This window comes from Podarcis erhardii (assembly GCF_964252035.2).
Source record: "Podarcis erhardii genome assembly, chromosome: 9".
Classification (NCBI taxonomy): domain Eukaryota; kingdom Metazoa; phylum Chordata; class Lepidosauria; order Squamata; family Lacertidae; genus Podarcis; species Podarcis erhardii.
The window spans coordinates 36,309,017-36,326,907 of record NC_138512.1 but is presented as its reverse complement, the minus strand read 5'-3'; the positions used below and the strand labels follow the sequence as shown (position 1 = coordinate 36,326,907).

General features: G+C 43.0%; 1 protein-coding gene across 1 annotated transcript; it reads left to right on the top strand.

The window, feature by feature from the left end:
- Positions 1 to 3,447: 3,447 nt before the first annotated feature.
- LOC309349449 (methylsterol monooxygenase 1) lies at positions 3,448 to 17,250 on the top strand. Its single transcript, XM_081875481.1, has 6 exons — positions 3,448 to 3,578; positions 9,236 to 9,534; positions 12,281 to 12,429; positions 12,822 to 12,948; positions 14,460 to 14,614; positions 16,291 to 17,250. The coding sequence occupies exons 2-6, from the start codon at positions 9,280 to 9,282 to the stop codon at positions 16,496 to 16,498; spliced, it is 894 nt and encodes a 297-aa protein (XP_081731607.1). The 5' UTR covers positions 3,448 to 3,578; positions 9,236 to 9,279; the 3' UTR covers positions 16,499 to 17,250.
- Positions 17,251 to 17,891: the final 641 nt, after the last annotated feature.

The window sequence follows — 17,891 nt, the reverse complement described above, 5'->3', positions numbered from 1 at the left end:
TAGTTGTTGAAAACAGAGATCCCTGCAAATATCAAAGCTGCATGAATCAACACATGGGGCAACAGGCACGATAAACAGGAAGCCAGTTTTTGTTTTAGGTGAATCTCGTAGTAATTCTCATTGATATAGCAATAGAAGTATAATGATGAGCTACCGTGTGAATGAAAACATTTCCATTCGCCTTTGGTGTCTATTACTGATTCTTAGAGGGAGGTAAACTGTGTCTGGGCTGTACCACTTACAAGCTCATGTTTGAATGTTTCTCCTTATGCACATGCAGGCCCACCCTAGTTTCAGAGAAAACTAGATGTCAGAGAAAAGGCTAGTCCCTTAAGAGCACTCCAAATGAGTGTGTTCTTTCCTTTTAAAATCAAGAAGCATTCTGTCACTGTCAAACTGGTTTCTCAAGTGAAATACCTCTGAGCTGTTTACCACATCACTGAACTGCATTATTCAATGCTGTGGTGTAGGCACTGAAGGGAGGATGGGATGGTGTTAACTCTTCAGTGACAACACGCTTGGGACACGTTTCTGGCAGGGAGGCTTAAAAGTAGCAGTGGTCTGTCTAGTTTATGTCAATGAGTGCAAAATGTGGCTGCCAGAGTTTTGACATATACAACCAATATGAATCATAGTACAGTGGTACCTCTGGTTAAGTACTTACTGGTAATTTGTTCCGGAAATCCGTTCTTAACCTGAAGCACCACTTTAGCTAATGGGGCCTCCTGCTGCTGCCGCGCCATCGCGCAATTTCTGTTCTCACCCTGAAGCAAAGTTCTTAACCTGAGGTAATATTTCTGGGTTAGCAGAGTCTGTAACCTGAAGCATATGTAACCCGAGGTACCACTGTACATCAATCTTTAGACAACTGCATTGGCCATCTATTCATTTCCCAGCCTAAGTCAAGGCTGCACCTTTATAGCCTTAAATGGCCGTGCACCTTTACATATTTAAATAACTTGCAACTCAAATATCTAAAACACTGCACCTTCTCTGAGAGCTTGTGACTCAAATACATGAAATACTGAACCTATCTGTGTTCCAAGATCAGCAGAGGGAATCTTTTTATGTTATCTGTTAGAGAGTAATTAAGTGGTGGTGCAAACTTCCCCAGCATGGCACCCTTGTTTGTGGAGTGCTTTCTCCCTACAACTATATAACGGACAAACACTTGGTGAGAAGACTTTTTTTATCAACTTTGTGGGTTTTAATGAGTGTTTCACCTGTCTGTTGTTGTTTTTTTAAAAAATGATATTTATTAGCAGTTTAAAAGTTACAAAAAAGTAAAGAACAATAAAAAATAACAAAAATACAAAAATGCATAAATAAAAACAATTAAAAACACTTAGAATTTCCATTAATTATTTTCTTTTACCTTATTTCCCAGACCTCCTCACACCTCCCTTTTTGTATTCCAATTCAGATTATTAGCTCAGCAAATCCTCACCATTAGTTATTACTTATTTCTAAACCTTTTTTCATATTCTCTTAAGCATTTCAGCAGGAAACCACTTAGTTTCTGTCCAACATCATTCTAACATTCATTAATTTTACAATGTTTCTGTAGATAGTCCTTAAATTTCTTCCAGTCTTCTTCCGCTTTTTTGCATGGTCTCGGATTCTGCTGGTCATTTCTGCCAGTCCCATATAGTCTATCACCTTCATCTGCCATTCTTCCAGAGTGGGTAGATCTTGTGTCTTCCAGTATTTTGCAATAATAATTCCTTACTACATCCTTACTAAAGCCATGTAACTTCATTCCATCATTTTTCTAACATTCATAAATTTTACAATATTTCTGTAGATAATCTTTAATTTTTTTCCAATCTTCTTCCACCAATTCTTCTCCCTGGTCTCAGATTCTGCCAGTCATTTCTGCTAGTTCCATGTCGTCCATCAACTTCATCTGCCATTCTTCCCAGGTGGGTAAATCTTGTGTCTTCCAATACTTCATGATAAGTATTCTTGCTGCTGTTGTTGCATACATAAAGAGAGTTCTGTCCTTCTTTGGCACCAATTGGCCAACCATGCCGAGGAGAAAGGCCTCTGGTTTCTTCAGGAAGGTATATTCAAATACCTTTTTCATTTCATTATAAATCATCTCCCAGAATGTCTTAATCCTTGGGCATGTCCACCAAAGGTGAAATAATGTACCTTCAGTCTCATTACATTTCCAACATTTATTTTCGGGCAAATGATAGATTTTTGCAAGCTTGACTGGTATCATGTACCACCTATAAATCATTTTCATTAAATTCTCTCTTAGGGCATTACATGCCGTAAATTTCATACCTGTGGTCCATAACTGTTCCCAGTCAGCCATCATAATGTTATGTCCAACATCTTGTGCCCATTTAATCATAGCTGATTTCACCGTTTCATCCTGAGTGTTCCACCTGTCTGTTTTTAGTTCTCAGCCCGACAGTGTGTTCTTATAAATTGATTTTTAAGATTGCAATGTTACATCACACCCAACCCTGGCAATAAAGAAGGGCAGGTTGTACCTTTAAAAAAATATATAAATGCCAGTTGCTGGCCTCACTGTTTGCATGTGGAAGATAGCAGTAGATTCCTGGCATAAAGCAGAGAGTAAGGTAACCAAACTTGTGTTTGCTGTTGAACAAGAACAGATGCAATCTGAAGCACTTGCCAGTACTTAGGACCAAGCCCCAAGAGGCAGGGCCAGATTTAGGTTTGATGATAGGGCCCTTTATATGTGATACTTTAGGGAGCAGGCTAGCAGGCGAAGCCCATTACTTACATCATAGGAGCCTACACAACACAAAACACTCTTGCTGGTTTAATTTTATTTGTTTTATATATTATATTTTGGAAATGTACATCCAGGTGTTTTTTCCTTTAATTTTTGGGGGGGACCCAAGAGAATGAGGCCTTAAGCTGTAGCTTGTTTAGCTTGTACATAAATCCGGCACTGCCAAGAGGAACCAAACCACCTATGGGATTCGGGATTTTCTCATTTATTTATCATTTATAATTGCCCCCTACCACAAGGTCCCAGGCTGGGTTACAGCAATGAAATGGGCAGTTAAAAAAAAGGGAAACGTGAAAGCGATTCCGCATGTACCATTAAAAAAATAATCTGATTTTTTCTCCAGCAAAAGGAAGGGGGAGTTGTATGAACCGAAAACAATACCAAACATTACTTTTGGGTTTATTTTGGAGCGCGAGGCAGGGGAGCTAAGCTGCATCGGAAAGCTGCCGTCTTATGCCCAGCTTTCCTTGGAAGTAAGCCCCGTGAGCAGAGGCTGCGATCCTTCGATATTAGGAGAAGCAGGTGAGCGTGCAGCCGCCGCGCGCTTTGCGTGGCTACCTTCCGCCCCGCGCCCCCTCCATCCACCCATCTCGCTCCTCTCCCTTCTCTTCGTCAGTGAACTGGCGCCTCGTCCCATTGGCCGGCCCACGAGATCTGACGATCTCACTCCATCCTTCCACCCAATGGGAGCCCGCCGAGACCTGCTAGGCCAATGGAGGAGGCGTATTTGAGGACCCGGCGCGGAGGGAGCCTGGCCCTTGTCGCGGAGCGTCGGTGGGCAGAGCTGCTGTATCCCTCGGCGCAGGTAAGAGGATGGAGGGCGGAGGCGGAGGCGCCTTGGGGGGCGGGTTGTTGTAGAGGGTGCTCCTGTCATTGGTTGCATTTGGAGATCCCCCACCCGAAAAAGGCGACCAACGCAACCCCTTTACATTTTGTTTATCGGCACCAAAATATTCACTTCTTGGCCGCTCAGGCCTGTTATTTTGTGACTTTCCGTTTCATTTCTCTCCCCCCCCCGCCGACTTCTCTCTCAGAAACAAAAGCTGAAGTTAAGGGTTCGGGAGATGCATTTTTATTTTGTATTAGTTGTTTTTATTTTGTTGTTGTTATTAGTTGTGAGTTATAGGAGAAGGCATTTCTTTCTCCTGGTACCTGTTTTCGATTTTCGCTGTTCTGGTTCGCCTAGTGCTGCTGTTGTAAATAAAAAATTGCCCTTTTCCCTTATGGGGTATCCAAGAGCCCATATAGAGTCCTTACATAGGTTCCCTATTGGTAGGAGAAAATAACAGAGGCCAACCAGAGAATATTGAGAAGCAAAGCAGCTAGTAAGCCTGATCTTTATTGATCTGTTGCAACAGGGTGCTCCCCTCACACGCAGGAAAGGGGGAGGACCCAGAAAAATGGCATGCAAGGCCTTATAAAGACTTTTGAAATTCCCATCCTGTAGATCAAGACCACCCCCCAGAAACATCTACATACATCACAGAAGGGGTGTAACCTAAGACCACCCCCAGATACATCCCACCTACATCACAGAAATTTTCATATTGTTTTTCTCCTGTTGTTTATCTCCTGTCTAGCAGGTCACTTGATTGGATTTCCTGGGTAGCCGGGCCAGTCTTTTGTAATGATAAATACTTAGTTCCTGGCCAGGTCACAGGCTCACACCCTATTCAAACAGACATATCCTTAGGATTTGTGAGGAAAGAGACAATGGGGAGGCTTTTCCAGTTTGACCTTGCAGAGAAAGGATTTGGTCAGTTTAGGAATCAAAATGGTTCCAGGTTGGCCTTCCTGTACTGATCTATGTATGTGCTTGGTTGGTACACTTATGAACATTACCATATATCTAAGACCATAAAATTCCTATTACACCGCTTGCCTGGTAGAACAAGAAAGCAAACCATGGCTTGATATTCTAAAGTTTATATTATTTGTTTGTTGTGGTTGATGAGCTTGGCCAGGCCTGACAGATGGACTGTCTAGTTTTTATGTAACTTTTTTGAGACAGATGAGGTAGCATGTTTTAAGAATGTAACATTATTATTTACCGGCTCTTCTCCAAGGAGTTGTAGGCATTCTCCTCCTGCAACTTGTTCTTAACCAAACTTTGGGATAGGTGGGTTAGGATGGATAGTGGGAAACCACTTTAGTGGTACCCCCCACAATTAAGCGGTGTATAAAATTTACGGTATAATAAGTAAAATACAAGGACTAGACCAAGAACATCAAATGTACTTTGTGGCTGAGCAGGGAGTTGGCCTAGTCTGATGCTTGAGCCACTGTATCCTACAACATTAGCCCAGTTTAATTAGATAAATGTGCTGCGGAGTAAACATCCTTGAGATTGTGCTATAAGGTTTCATCATTTTGCATGCTTAAGTCTTGCTTCACAGAGCTAGGATGTATCTAGTTTCAGTCATAGTCTTGCATTGTGAACGAACCAATGGGTGGCATGCTCTGGCCTCTGTCACCAGCAGGGGTACACAGGGCAACTAGGAAGACCAAGAAGAAGACCAGCCTGGCCCCCTCAGTCTGCCAGTAAAGGAATAGCTGCTCCAGTGCTTGCTTTTCATGCCTCCCCATTACTTTTCCCTATTGAGTTGCGCTGTTGGAAAACAAACTTGCAGGCAGAGCTGTCTTATCTCTTTTAACTTGTAATAACAAAAAGGTAAAGGGCCCCCGGACAGTTAAGTCCAGTCAAAGGTGACTATGGGGTTGTGGCACTCATCTTGCTTCAGGCCAAGGGAATCGGCATTTGTCCACAGACAGCTTTTCTGGGTCATATGGCCAGCATAACTAATCTGCTTCTGGTGCAATGGAACACCGTGACAGAAACCAGAGCTCACAGAAATGCCGTTTACCTTCTTGCCACAGCAGTACCTATTTATCTACTTGCACTGGCATGCTTTTGAACTGCTATGTTGGCAGAAGCTGGGACAGAGCAATGGGAGCTCACCCCATTGCAGGGACAGAGCAATGGGAGCTCACCCCATTGCAAGTACAGTGGTGCCTCGCAAGGCGAAATTAATTCGTTCTGCAAGTTGTTTCGTCTTGCGGTTTTTTTGTCTTGCGGAGCGCGGATTCCCTGGGTATTAACGGTTGTAAGAAAAAGGAAACAAACTTGCAAGACGTTTTCGTCTTGTGAAGCAAGCCCATAGGGAAAATTGTCTTGCGAAGCAACTCAAAAAATGAAAAACCCTTTCGTCTTGCGCGTTTTTCGTCTTACGAGGCATTCGTCTTGCGAGGTACCACTATATTCAAACCGCCGACCTTCCAATCGGCAAGCCCAAGAGGCTCAGTGGTTTAGACCACAGCACCACCTGCTCCCTTTAACTTGTAATATGGGTAGAAGAATAGATTACTGATACTGTTAGGAGGTTGAAATGTGCATAATTATAGCAGATAGATTGGGTAAGTTATTTGATACATTGCAATTCACTTTGAGTTTACTTTTTATGTTAAAAAAAAGTGTGCAATAAATAAATAATAGACCATAATCATTTCAGACTCTAGTAACTTGCCAGTCTGGTCTGGTACCTGGCTGGACAAAGAGGGGGGTATAAACTTCCTCCAAATAGATTCACCTGAATATCAAGTGCATAACAAAGTAAGGCTTGAGGTACAGAAAGGCAAAGTAGCCATTATAAGGATTTCACCCCCCTGGTCAGGTACCTTAGCCTGCAATCACTCAGTTTGATTGCCAAGGTGGGATTGGGATTCTCTTGTTGTGGCACTCTTAATATTAGTTGATTTTCACACATATTGGGGATGGCTACCCTCTGGCTCTCTAAATGTTGCTGGACTACAACTCCTGTCATCTTTGACCATTGGCAACTCTGGAGGGTCAGGTTTATTTCATCTGGCAAGCCTAAATTCTTGCTCTGACTGAATAATTAGAAAAGTACAGCATTTAATTCCTCTTTATTAAGAGTTACTTTACTGCATCAGGTTAAGCAAACTTACACATATACATTTGAAGCATGTATGTGAATGCTTGAGAGATGTGGGTGGCGCTGTGGTTAAACCACAGAGCCTAGGACTTGCCAATCAGAAGGTCAGTGGTTCGAATCCCCATGACGGGGTGAGCTCCCGTTGCTCGGTCCCTGCTCCTGCTAGCCTAACAGTTTGAAAACATGTCAAAGTGCAAGTAGATAAATAGGTACCGCTCCAGCGGGAAGGTAAATGGCATTTCCATGCGCTGCTCTGGTTTGCCAGAAGCGGCTTAGTCATGCTGGCCTCATGACCCAGAAGCATGTAATTTGATCTTATACCTCCAATATTGAATGCTTGTAAAAACTTTGTTCAATCTGATGCATTAGCAATGCCATATAGGTAAGAATTGGTTTGGACTGAAATCGGTATGTAAACATTGGCACCTGTCCTTTGTTCATATCAGGAAGGGAAAGAAGATACAGTGGTACCTTGTGTTACGGATTCCGTTCCAGAGGTCCATTTGTAACCCGAAACCGCTCGTAGCATGAGGCATACTTTCCCTAATGGCACCTCCTGCTGCTGCCACGCCACCAGAGTGCGACTTCAGCTTGCGTCCTGGGGCAAGGGTCGCACAAGGGGGATCTACTTTCGGGTTAGTGGAGCGCGTAACCCACAGCATTTGTAAGGGGGACGGTACATAACATGAGGTACCACTGTAATTGTTTTTGTAGTTAATCCTTGGATGCTCTCTCAAGGTAAATCCTGGTTTCATGCAGGGCTTTCAATTTACTTTTTCTTATGTAACAGATAACTAGCATGATCAATCAGTTTATGGCCAAGGCATCCTAATTAAGCAGCAGCACATTTCCTTCTTGTCAGGCGGTAGAGGAGATTCTGTCAATGTATACAGCGCAAGCAGGTATGAATTAATCTCTTCTCCTACCAGACAAGGACAAAGGGCAAGCAGTGACATCTGTTTAACTCTGTTGTCTAGTATGGAAATGGATAGACCTTGTCCCCTACTACAGTGGTGCCCCGCAAGACGAATGCCTCGCTAAACGAAAAACCCGCAAGACGAAAGGGTTTTCCGATTTTTTAGCGGCTTCGCAAGACGAATTTCCCTATGGGCTTGCTTCGCAAAACGAAAGCCCATAGGGAAATCTCCGGGGACAGCGGGGAACCCTCCTCCCACCGCAAGCCCCGGGAAGAGAGGAGAAGCTGCGCGCCTTCCCCTCTGTTCCCGGACCTGTCCTGAAGGCTTGCGGTGGGAGGTCCGGGAACAGAGGAGAAGGCGCGCAGCTTCTCCTCTCTTCCCGGGGCTTGCGGTGGGAGGAGGGTTTTTCCTCCCCACCGCCAACATTCAGAAGGCTGTTCTGAAGGCTGGCGGTGGGAAGAAAAGCCCTTCTCCCGCCTCCAGCCTTCAGAAGAGTTCCCCGCAGGGCTCCCCAAGCTGTGAATGTCTGCCGCGCGTGAGGGGCGCTCTGCTTAAGAGCGCCCCTCGTGCGGGGCAGCAGGCTGCTATCCGCAGCTTGGAGAGCCCTGTGGGGAAGTCCGGCAGGGCTCCCCAAGCTGCAGATGTCTGCCCCGCCCGAGGGGCGCTCTGCTTAAGAGCGCCCCTCGGGCGGGGCAGCAGGCTGCTATCCACAGCTTGGAGAGCCCTGTGGGGAAGTCCGGCAGGGCTCCCCAAGCTGCAGATGTCTGCCCCGCCCAAGGGGCGCTCTGCTTAAGAGCGCCCCTCGTGCGGGGCAGCAGGCTGCTATCCGCAGCTTGGAGAGTCCTGTGGGGAAGTCCGGCAGGGCTCCCCAAGCTGCAGATGTCTGCCCCGCCCGAGGGGCGCTCTGCTTAAGAGCGCCCCTCGGGCGGGGCAGCAGGCTGCTATCCGCAGCTTGGAGAGCCCTGTGGGGAAGTCCGGCAGGGCTCCCCAAGCTGCAGATGTCTGCCCCGCCCGAGGGGCGCTCTGCTTAAGAGCGCCCCTCGGGCGGGGCAGCAGGCTGCTATCCGCAGCTTGGAGAGTCCTGTGGGGAAGTCCGGCAGGGCTCCCCAAGCTGCAGATGTCTGCCCCGGGCGAGGGGCGCTCTGCTTCAGAGCGTCCCTCGCACCCGGCAGCAGGCTGCTATTCGCAGCCTAGGCAGCCCTGCAGGAACTCTTCTGAAGGCTGGCGGCGGGAGAAGGGCTTTTCTTCCCACCGCCAGCCTTCAGAAGGCTGTTCTGAAGCCTGGCGGTGGGGAGAAAAGTCCTCCCCCCCCCACCAGCCTTCAGAAGAGGTCCGGGGAAAGACTGTCCCCGGACCTGGTCTGAAGGCGGTCTCCCTAGGAACGCATTAATTGATTTTCAATGCATTCCTATGGGAAACCGTGCTTCGCAAGACGAAAAACTCGCAAGACGAAAAAACTTGCGGAACGAATTAATTTCGTCTTGCGAGGCACCACTGTATTTTTATGCAAGTCAACAGCTGCACATTGTGTTGCTGGCCGATGTCATTTTGGTTATGGTGTCTTTACCATGATGTCTATTTACTGTTCCTAGAATCCTGCAGAGAAGCTACAGGTGTGATGTTCCAGAACTGAACGATGGCAACTAACGACAGTGTTGGCATCCTGAATTCTGCCTACCTGGCTGTTGAATATATAGACTCTTTCTTGCCTGAGAATCCGCTACAACAGCCATTTAAAAATGCTTGGACATATATGCTGAATAACTACACCAAATACCAGATTGCAACCTGGGGATCACTTCTCATGCATGAACTTTCCTACTTTTTAATATGTTTGCCTGGATTTATCTTTCAGTTTATACCTTACATGCAAAAGTATAAAATACAACAGGTAAGATGGAGTGTTGTCTAGTATGAAAAATTCCAGCTCTGGTGTCATACATGGCTCCAACAAGTGGCATAACTTTGGAGCTCCCCAGATCATGAGTTCACTTCCCATATTCTGCCAGCTTGCGACTGGTGACATTTTTGTGAGCAGCCTCTTTCAGAGGATAGAAAAAAACCGATCTTATGCTTTACTCTGCTTTTATAACAAACATGGAACAATTTACACTTATCTATGTGATTGTATAATTATCATGCATATTTTGGTTAATTTCTTATATAAATATTTAGTTTAGCTATCCGTGAGTACGTATTGCTGACTTCCAATCTGAATTCTGGGTGGTGCTGTTGAAAAGCACGAGGCAAAGGGCCTTTGACAGTCTGGCCTCTAACTTGCAAGCTTTCAAGTAAATAGGGTGTTTGTGTATGTTTTGATATGTTATTGCTGAAAGTGGAACGTCTGAACAAGTTTGCCAACAGTATTATTTGCTAGATGTTTACTGTTCTCCTGCACGCTACCCCAAAGGACAAGAGGTAATGTTAAAAATGTATTTAAGCTGGAACGCTACACGGACTTACCTGTGAGTAAGCCACAGTGACAGTTGCTCAGATGTGATTGTCACTGTGGCTTACTCACAGGTTAGTTGGTGTAAGATTAAGCAATGCATAGGATTGCATTGTTCAGCCAGTAAATGAAGAAAGGAGATAACATTGTACAGTTGCTAGTTTCCTCCACAGAAGCTGTAGAGTGGCTAGAACACAGGTGGGAACCAGTGGTCCCCCAAACTGTCCTGTCATTTCTGACCATTGGCAATGCTGGCAGGGGCTGATGGGAGTTGGGGCAGTCTGCAAAGCTTCAGGCTATCCATCACTAAGCTAAAACATGGCCCCTGTGTATAGCATCAGTCCTGGGCACTCTTGGTTTTTAATAGTAACCGTGTGTGAAATTCACTTGAGTGACATACACCCTGATACCTGAATGGTATATATGTAATAACATAAAGCTTGGAGTATTGCAATACACTGGTACCTCGGGTTAATAACTTAATTCGTTCTGGAGGTCCGTTCTTAACCTGAAACACCACTTTAACTAATGGGGCCTCCCGCGCCGTCGCTGCGTGATTTTTGTTCTCATCCTGAAGCAAAGTTTTGTTTTTTTTTTAATAATAATTTTTTTTGTTATACATTTTATAAATTTCCATCCAATTTTTCGTTTAATCCCGCATACAACAAATCATAGTTATTTTTTGACTTCCTTCAGCGTCTCTGACAATCATCCGTGGTTATAATTTTAATACACATTCCCTTCTTTCGTATTGCCATTTTTCCTCCTTACTCCCATTATTTCTAATAAACAATACTTATTTTCTTTTTTTACAGTTCCTCTTTAAATCCCACTAGCGTTATATTCACACCACATATATTTTTCAGATAATCCACAAATTTTCCCCAGTCTTCGATGAACTTTTGATCTTTAGTATATCTGATTTTCCCAGTTAATTTATCCAGTTCTGCATAGTCACAAAGTTCTTAACCTGAGGTACTATTTCTGGGTTAGCGGAGTCTGTAACCTGAAGCGTCTGTAACCCGAGGTACCACAGTATTGAATAATAAGTCAGTGAAATTTGTATCGTATAGAATTCTGGTGCCTTGTCAATCCAGTTTCTACTAAAAAGGTAGATAGATCATAGTATCCTGCCTCCTAATGAGATCCGGAGCCCAGAAGTCTGTTATAAAACCATGATTACTTTACTGTGCTGATTTCCTGCAGCCTTCTTGAAACAATGTACAGGCTCCAAACTAATTCAGGGGTGGGGAAACCTGTGGCCCTGCAGATATAGGAGCTCCGCTCATTCCTGACCATGGGCTATGCCGGCTGAGGCTGACAGAATTTGGAGTTCAACAATGTTTGTCAGGTCACAGGTTACTCATCCCTGCTCTGATGCCATAGATGCTGTGATCTATGCATACCATAACTGCTTCCTTTTGACTTGAAAATAGCATTTGTAATCTTGATTCATTAACAATAAATTCAGACCAAATGGCAGTACTGTTCCCGGGCTGAAAGACAAAAATCTGAGCATTCTAACACTAACACACCTGGATGTACATTTCCAAAATATAATATAAAAAACAAATAAAATTAAACCTACATACAGCAAGAGTGTTTTGTGTTGTGTAAGCTCCTATGATGTAAGTAATGGGCTCCGCCTGCTCCCTCAAATATCACATATAAATGGCCCTATTACCTTATGTAGCTTAGGGCCTCATCAAACCTAAATCTGGCCCTGCCTTTTGGGGCTTGGTCCTAAGTACTGGCAAGTGCTTCAGATTGCAGCTGTTCTTGTTCAACAGCAAACACAAGTTTGATTACCTTATTCTACTGCTATCTTCCACATGCAATCAGTGAGGCCAGCATTCTAACACTACTTTAATATTTATCTCTCGGCTTACCCCAAGTACACCTGGAGTAGGATGATAATTGACAGGGAATCAACATTAAAATTTATATCTGATATTAATGGAAACATTGATCATCGCAGGCAGCAGTGTTGCTGCATTTTGGGGCAATATCAGTTGAAACAGTGTCAAATAAGACAAAGCTGATATTCCGTTACCTATAATTTAGGTATTCTTCTATTATAGTATGAAGTACTATTAATTTCGTACTTATTCCCATGTATGACATCTTCAGTAATATCATTGGAATATTCTACTTCTATTTATAAAATACTTTTATTTCTTGTTTACAGGATAAGCCAGAAACCTGGGAAAGACAATGGAAGTGTTTCAAGGCACTTATGTTCAATCACTTTTTTATCCAGTTTCCTCTGATACTTGGTACCTTTTACTTCACAGAATATTTTAATATTCCTTATGACTGGGAAAGCATGCCAAGATGGTAAGTAGATGGATTTCACTTAAACAGCTCTGTGCAGTTAAGTACTTCAATAAATGCAGTGTTTCTCAAATCCTGTCATAATCAAGCACTGCACTTCAGCATCTGGAAGATTTCTAAAAGTTCTGCACAGAACAATAATAATAAGTTTCTAGTAGTCAGTCATTTTCAAGCTGAACTTTCCCTATAAAGCGTTCTTATCATTACAAATTACAACTGATTTGCAAGAAAGAAAGATGTTAATGGATTAAGTAAATTTTATGTGAAATTAGTTTTAGAAAACTGCTACAATGATTTGTAAAAAGCAAAAATTGTGTTGGGAGACAGGGTGTCCTAATCTATTGTACTTGTCTTAACAAATGCTTCTCTTTCCCTGCCTCCCCTCCCCCCCCCAGGTATGTGCTACTTTCTCAATGTTTTGGATGTGCTGTGATTGAGGATGCCTGGCATTATTTTCTGCATAGGCTGCTGCATCACAAGAGAATATATAAGTACATCCACAAAGTGCATCATGAGTTTGTGGTATGTATTGCCTTAAATTCTTGGTGAACGTTACCTAGTTAATGTGTAATGCTGTCAGCAAATAAAAGAACTAGGCATACTTTAGCTATTCTTTTTGTAAAAATGGAGAAGAGAAAACAGCACGGTTAGCAAACTGTTTTCATCAAGAGTTTAATACTGCTGTAGTTGGACAGACTTCGAAACTGATCGCTCAAAGTAGTTCGCCATTTTAAATGCTGTGCTCTGAATATGTCTAACTTCTTACCCACCAATGACTGGCTATAAAATACAAAAATCCCTTCAGCTGGTTTTCCCTACAAATGATCTGTGTCTGTTATTCTGATAATGATTATGTAGGTTAGGAACATAACCCACTTTGACGTAGTATATTTGTAGTGAAGTCTGACCAGCAGCAATTCTCCAGTCTCCTGACTTACTGGGGTCCTATTAAACAGGAGAGACCAGTGACTGAACTTTAGTCCTTCTGCATCACTGTGCTGTACAACTGAGCTAAAGCCCACCTGTTCAACCTAGTTCATTTCAACCTAGATTGGATGGTTTCCCTAACAACCACCCTCCAATTGCTTTTTTGAATAGCTGGCTTCTATTACTGAAATAACACTCAGTAGGGAGCATAGACTAAAGACTCAGAAAAACCTTCAGGGGGATCTGAAGGTGAGGAAAGCATCACTGTAAAGTTTTCATATAAGCTATGATTTGCTTCCATTCTGAATATTTTACAAGGGGTTCTTATTCTGTCGTCTTAAGTAATCATGGTTCTATGCTACCAGCTGAAATTACAGTGTTTCAGGGGCAGTCCAGAATTTGTAGTCATAGAGAGTTGGAGTGGAGCTAAATGCAGTTCACTCATTCCTCTGTTACCTGTATGTAACATTAAAACCAGGATCTGAGTGCGAGAGGGGGAGAATTCTGCTAGAACAACCTGGCCATGCAGGAAGTACTGTCGTATCTCGGGTTACAAATGCTTTGGGTTACAGACTCCGCTAACCCGGAAGTAGTACCTCGGGTTAAAAACTATACCTCAGGATGAAAACAGAAATCGTGCAGCAGTGGCAGGAGGCCCCATTAGCTAAAGTGGTACCTCAGGTTAAGAACGGTTTCAGGTTAAGAATGGACCTCCGGAACGAATTAAGTTCGTAAGTGTCAGGTAACTGCCATCGGAGCCAGAGGGAGAGGGAGGGCTCCAGAGGGATTACGGAGAGCGTCCCGGGAGGGAGAGAAACAGCCCATCTTCTGGGGAAGGAAATCAGCGTAGCACCAGTGGAGAAGGGGGGCAGATGGGGGAATCGGCGAGGTGGCTCCATGACTCCTCGCCGGAGACCAGCGGGGAGAGCACGGGTCCTCCGCTGCCCACACCCTCCCTGCGCAGAAGGCTTCCGCGCAGGGAGAGTAGGCGGAGACTAGGCGTCAAAGAGCTTCTTTGCTGGAAGAAGTTCAAGAAACGCCCACTGACGGATTCTGCCAGGGATTGAGACAAAAGAGCATTTCCCCCCCTCTTTCTCCTTTCATAGGCTCCGTTTGGAATGCAAGCTGAATATGCACACCCTCTGGAAACCCTTATCCTTGGAGCTGGGTTTTTCATTGGGATAATGGTGTTTTGCAATCACGTGATTCTTCTGTGGGCATGGGTGATCTGTCGCTTGCTGGAGACCATTGACGTCCACAGGTAATCTAATTTCACTGTTCAGTCTTGTCATATTCATCAGAAATATAGAGGGTTGTATTCAACAATGTGTTACTTGGGGTATTAGACCTAAATTAGTCATCTAGGTGTACTCTTAAGTCACACTTCGTTGAATACCACCCAAAGTCACCAGGTAAAATCTAGACAAGTGACTTTAAAAAAAATAAAAATCTATTAATTATTCAGGATTTCCTCTAAATGTCCTTATTCTAAGTGCATGTATTTAAGACTGAAATCCTGTGCATTCCTACCTTAGAGTAAGTTTCTGTCGCGAAATTCCTTGCGGCGCTTTCAGCAGAAACGCTCAGAGTCCCAGGTTTTTCCCAGTGCAGTCTTTTTAATGTGAGCTATATACAGGTATTTACAAAAACAGTCCATACAGAGTACCTGCTCCTTAAGGCAAACGAATACTCTCCACAGCATCACCACACCACAGCACAACCACCACAAAAACCACATTGAGCAGGCTTTCCTTTTTAAAACAGGTGATAGCCAATCACATTAATCACACTCCTGCTGAGTCACTCTGACCCAGCACTTCACAGAGTATTGCATCATCCTGTTGAAGCCTGCAGACTTATTCAGTTTCCTGCGAATCCCAACAGTTTCAGTGACTTTAGTAGAGCTTGCATAAACATTCAGAGGATTCTACTGCACATGATTCTTTAGATGACAAGCTTACAAACTAATTTGATACTCTTTGAGCAAGTAGGGTCATCTTAAGTTCCACATAAAAGCTGCTCTATTAAGTATGATTAAGATGTAACTAGAAATGATAAGATACAACTGGAAACTATGTTACCTAAATGAGCCTTAGGCTCACATGCTCCCTCTTCCCCTCTATTTTCACATGTCAAAGATAGATACAGAGTGGCTCGGGCAACCCAGCCAGATGGGCAGGCTATGAATGAATGAATGAATGAATGAATGAATGAATGAATGAATGAATTTATTTATTTATTTATTTATTTATTTATTTCAGATAGAAAGCTTTTTAATGTTAAGCTTACTAGAATTCCTTGTGATGTCTGGAACAAGTGAAACAAATTATGGTTAAGAGAGAACATTTAACCATAATTTTTGGTTGATGGGAGTTGTTGTCCAACAACATTTGGAGAGCCATAGGTTGGCCACCCCGATTCATTGAATACTTTCCCAGCAAAATCTAGCTATGAATCCAGACTATTTGTGTGTGTGTGAGAGAGAGAGAGAGAGAGAGAGCCCACATTTTTCAGCTATTTCATTCCTCTGTTTGGCATAGTGTTGTGGACACTTTGTGCTGAGATATTTACATGACCTCCTTGCAGGGACTATATATAAATCAGTACAGAAGTAAGAAACACATTTTAAATACCACATGACGGATGTTACTTCTACAGCTTCAGAAGTATGTTGTCCAGTTGAATAGTCCAGGAACCTCAGGGGTTTTAAAACCAAGTTAATATGGAAACTGGTAAATGTCTATGGTTGTAGTCCTATACCCACTTACAAGAGAGTAAGCCCCATTAAACTCAGTGGGACTTGCTTCTGATTTTAGCAATGCTTCACTTGAATGGAAATGCGAGCAATGTCTTCCGTATCTGTATTGTAAATTCTTCTCTCTCTCTCTCTCTCTCTCTCTCTCTCTCTCTCTCTCTCTCTCTCTCTCTCTCTCTTAGCGGCTACGACATTCCTCTGAATCCATTGCATTTGGTGCCTTTCTATGCTGGGGCTCGATTCCATGACTTCCACCATATGAACTTCATTGGCAACTATGCTTCAACCTTCACGTGGTGGGATAAACTGTTTGGTACCGACTCGCAGTACAATTCTTACAGAGAGAAATTGGAGAAACAAGAGTGCATGGTGGAAAAGAAGACCAAATAAATTTCCCAGCAGAAATATAAGGAAGGAACACCTGACAAATGCACATAACTACCATGAACTTTTGGTTAAGCCTGGAAGATTTAACACCCGCTGCAAATTCAAAACTATATGATGCTTTTAACTGGAGCCCAAGAACAAGCCTGCTGGGCCCTAGCTGTGTGCTAGAGGAAACAGCCATATCATCCTAAAATGAATGCATTTTCTATTTTATATGTAAGTGAAGCATATATATTTAAGTAAAGGTTAAAGATGAAGGCCACAAATTTGAATGTTTGTAAAGAACAATGTATCCATTTAGAAATCAAAGTTTGTTAAAGAATGTTTCCATTAGAGTTGGATAGAACTGTTTGTAAAGTATTTGGATATATGAAGTTGTTTCTTCTGAAGCATACCCATAAAAACTGGTTTAATGAGCTGCTGAGTAGAACTTCCTTGGGAGGAAAAATACTGGAAGACACATGTTAATAGTTGTTTCCTTTAAAAAACCTTTCTTAGTCTGGTGTTAGAAAAATTTTAGATTTGAGAGAGGAAGCTTTTTTTCTCCCCTTCTTAATCTGCTGGGATGAGCCTTTCTATTCTCTTTTACTAAATTAACTGTGTCAATGTAGTTAATGTTCATAAATAAATATTTGCAAACTACTGAATGATTGCTATATTTTGCACTTGTCGTTGGCAAAAAAAATTGTAAAGGTAGTCTGACATTTTCATGTTTACCATGCAACAAATAAATAGATATATATATTGGAATTTGAGCTATGTTTTCCTGTTCCTTTATAACATTCAGAAATTGAGGGTGTTGACCATAACTAGTGTCTGAGAATATACATCAGGGATGAGAAACCTTAGGCCTGGGGATCAAATGTGCCTCTGCAGATATCTTCATTTGGCCCTCTGGGCCCTCTCCACTCCCCTGGCCAATATCCTTCACAGACCCTGCTCTGTACCCTCTTGAAGGGCTTTTGCCTGCCTGGATTGTGTTCTTGAACTGTCATAATGTTGTTTGCTTGTCTGAATGGAGGCTGGAGTGGGAGGGTATAAGCTTCTGACTTTGGTGTGGGTGGTATCCTGCTGTACAGAGGTAAGACACCCGTTTCTCCGCCCACCCACGAGCATGTTATTGCTTGAAGGTGGTCAGTGAGCGAATGCAGCTCTTGTTTGACCACATCTCAGGTTTGTATGCAGGAGAGAGGTAAAAAACTACACAGGCATTTATTCAAACATCTTTGCTTTCCACTCTGCTGTTTCTAGAATTTTATTCTTTGGGGGAGAAAAAGTTTGCATGACAGTATTTCAGAAACAATCCTATATTCTCCGCTGCTCTTCTACTTATTTGTATTAATAAAAGTAATAGATTTGTTTCCAGTTATTGTTCTCCATTATATTCATTATTTGT

What these genes read in the sequence shown, in the direction of transcription:
- LOC309349449 (XM_081875481.1), top strand. Translation starts at nt 9,280, where the DNA reads ATGGCAACTAACGACAGTGTTGGCATCCTGAATTCTGCCTACCTGGCT. An exon ending in AAAAGTATAAAATACAACAG is followed by an intron (nt 9,535 to 12,280) that starts GTAAGATGGAGT and finishes TCTTGTTTACAG; the next exon opens with GATAAGCCAGAAACCTGGGA. An exon ending in AAGTGCATCATGAGTTTGTG is followed by an intron (nt 12,949 to 14,459) that starts GTATGTATTGCC and finishes CTCCTTTCATAG; the next exon opens with GCTCCGTTTGGAATGCAAGC.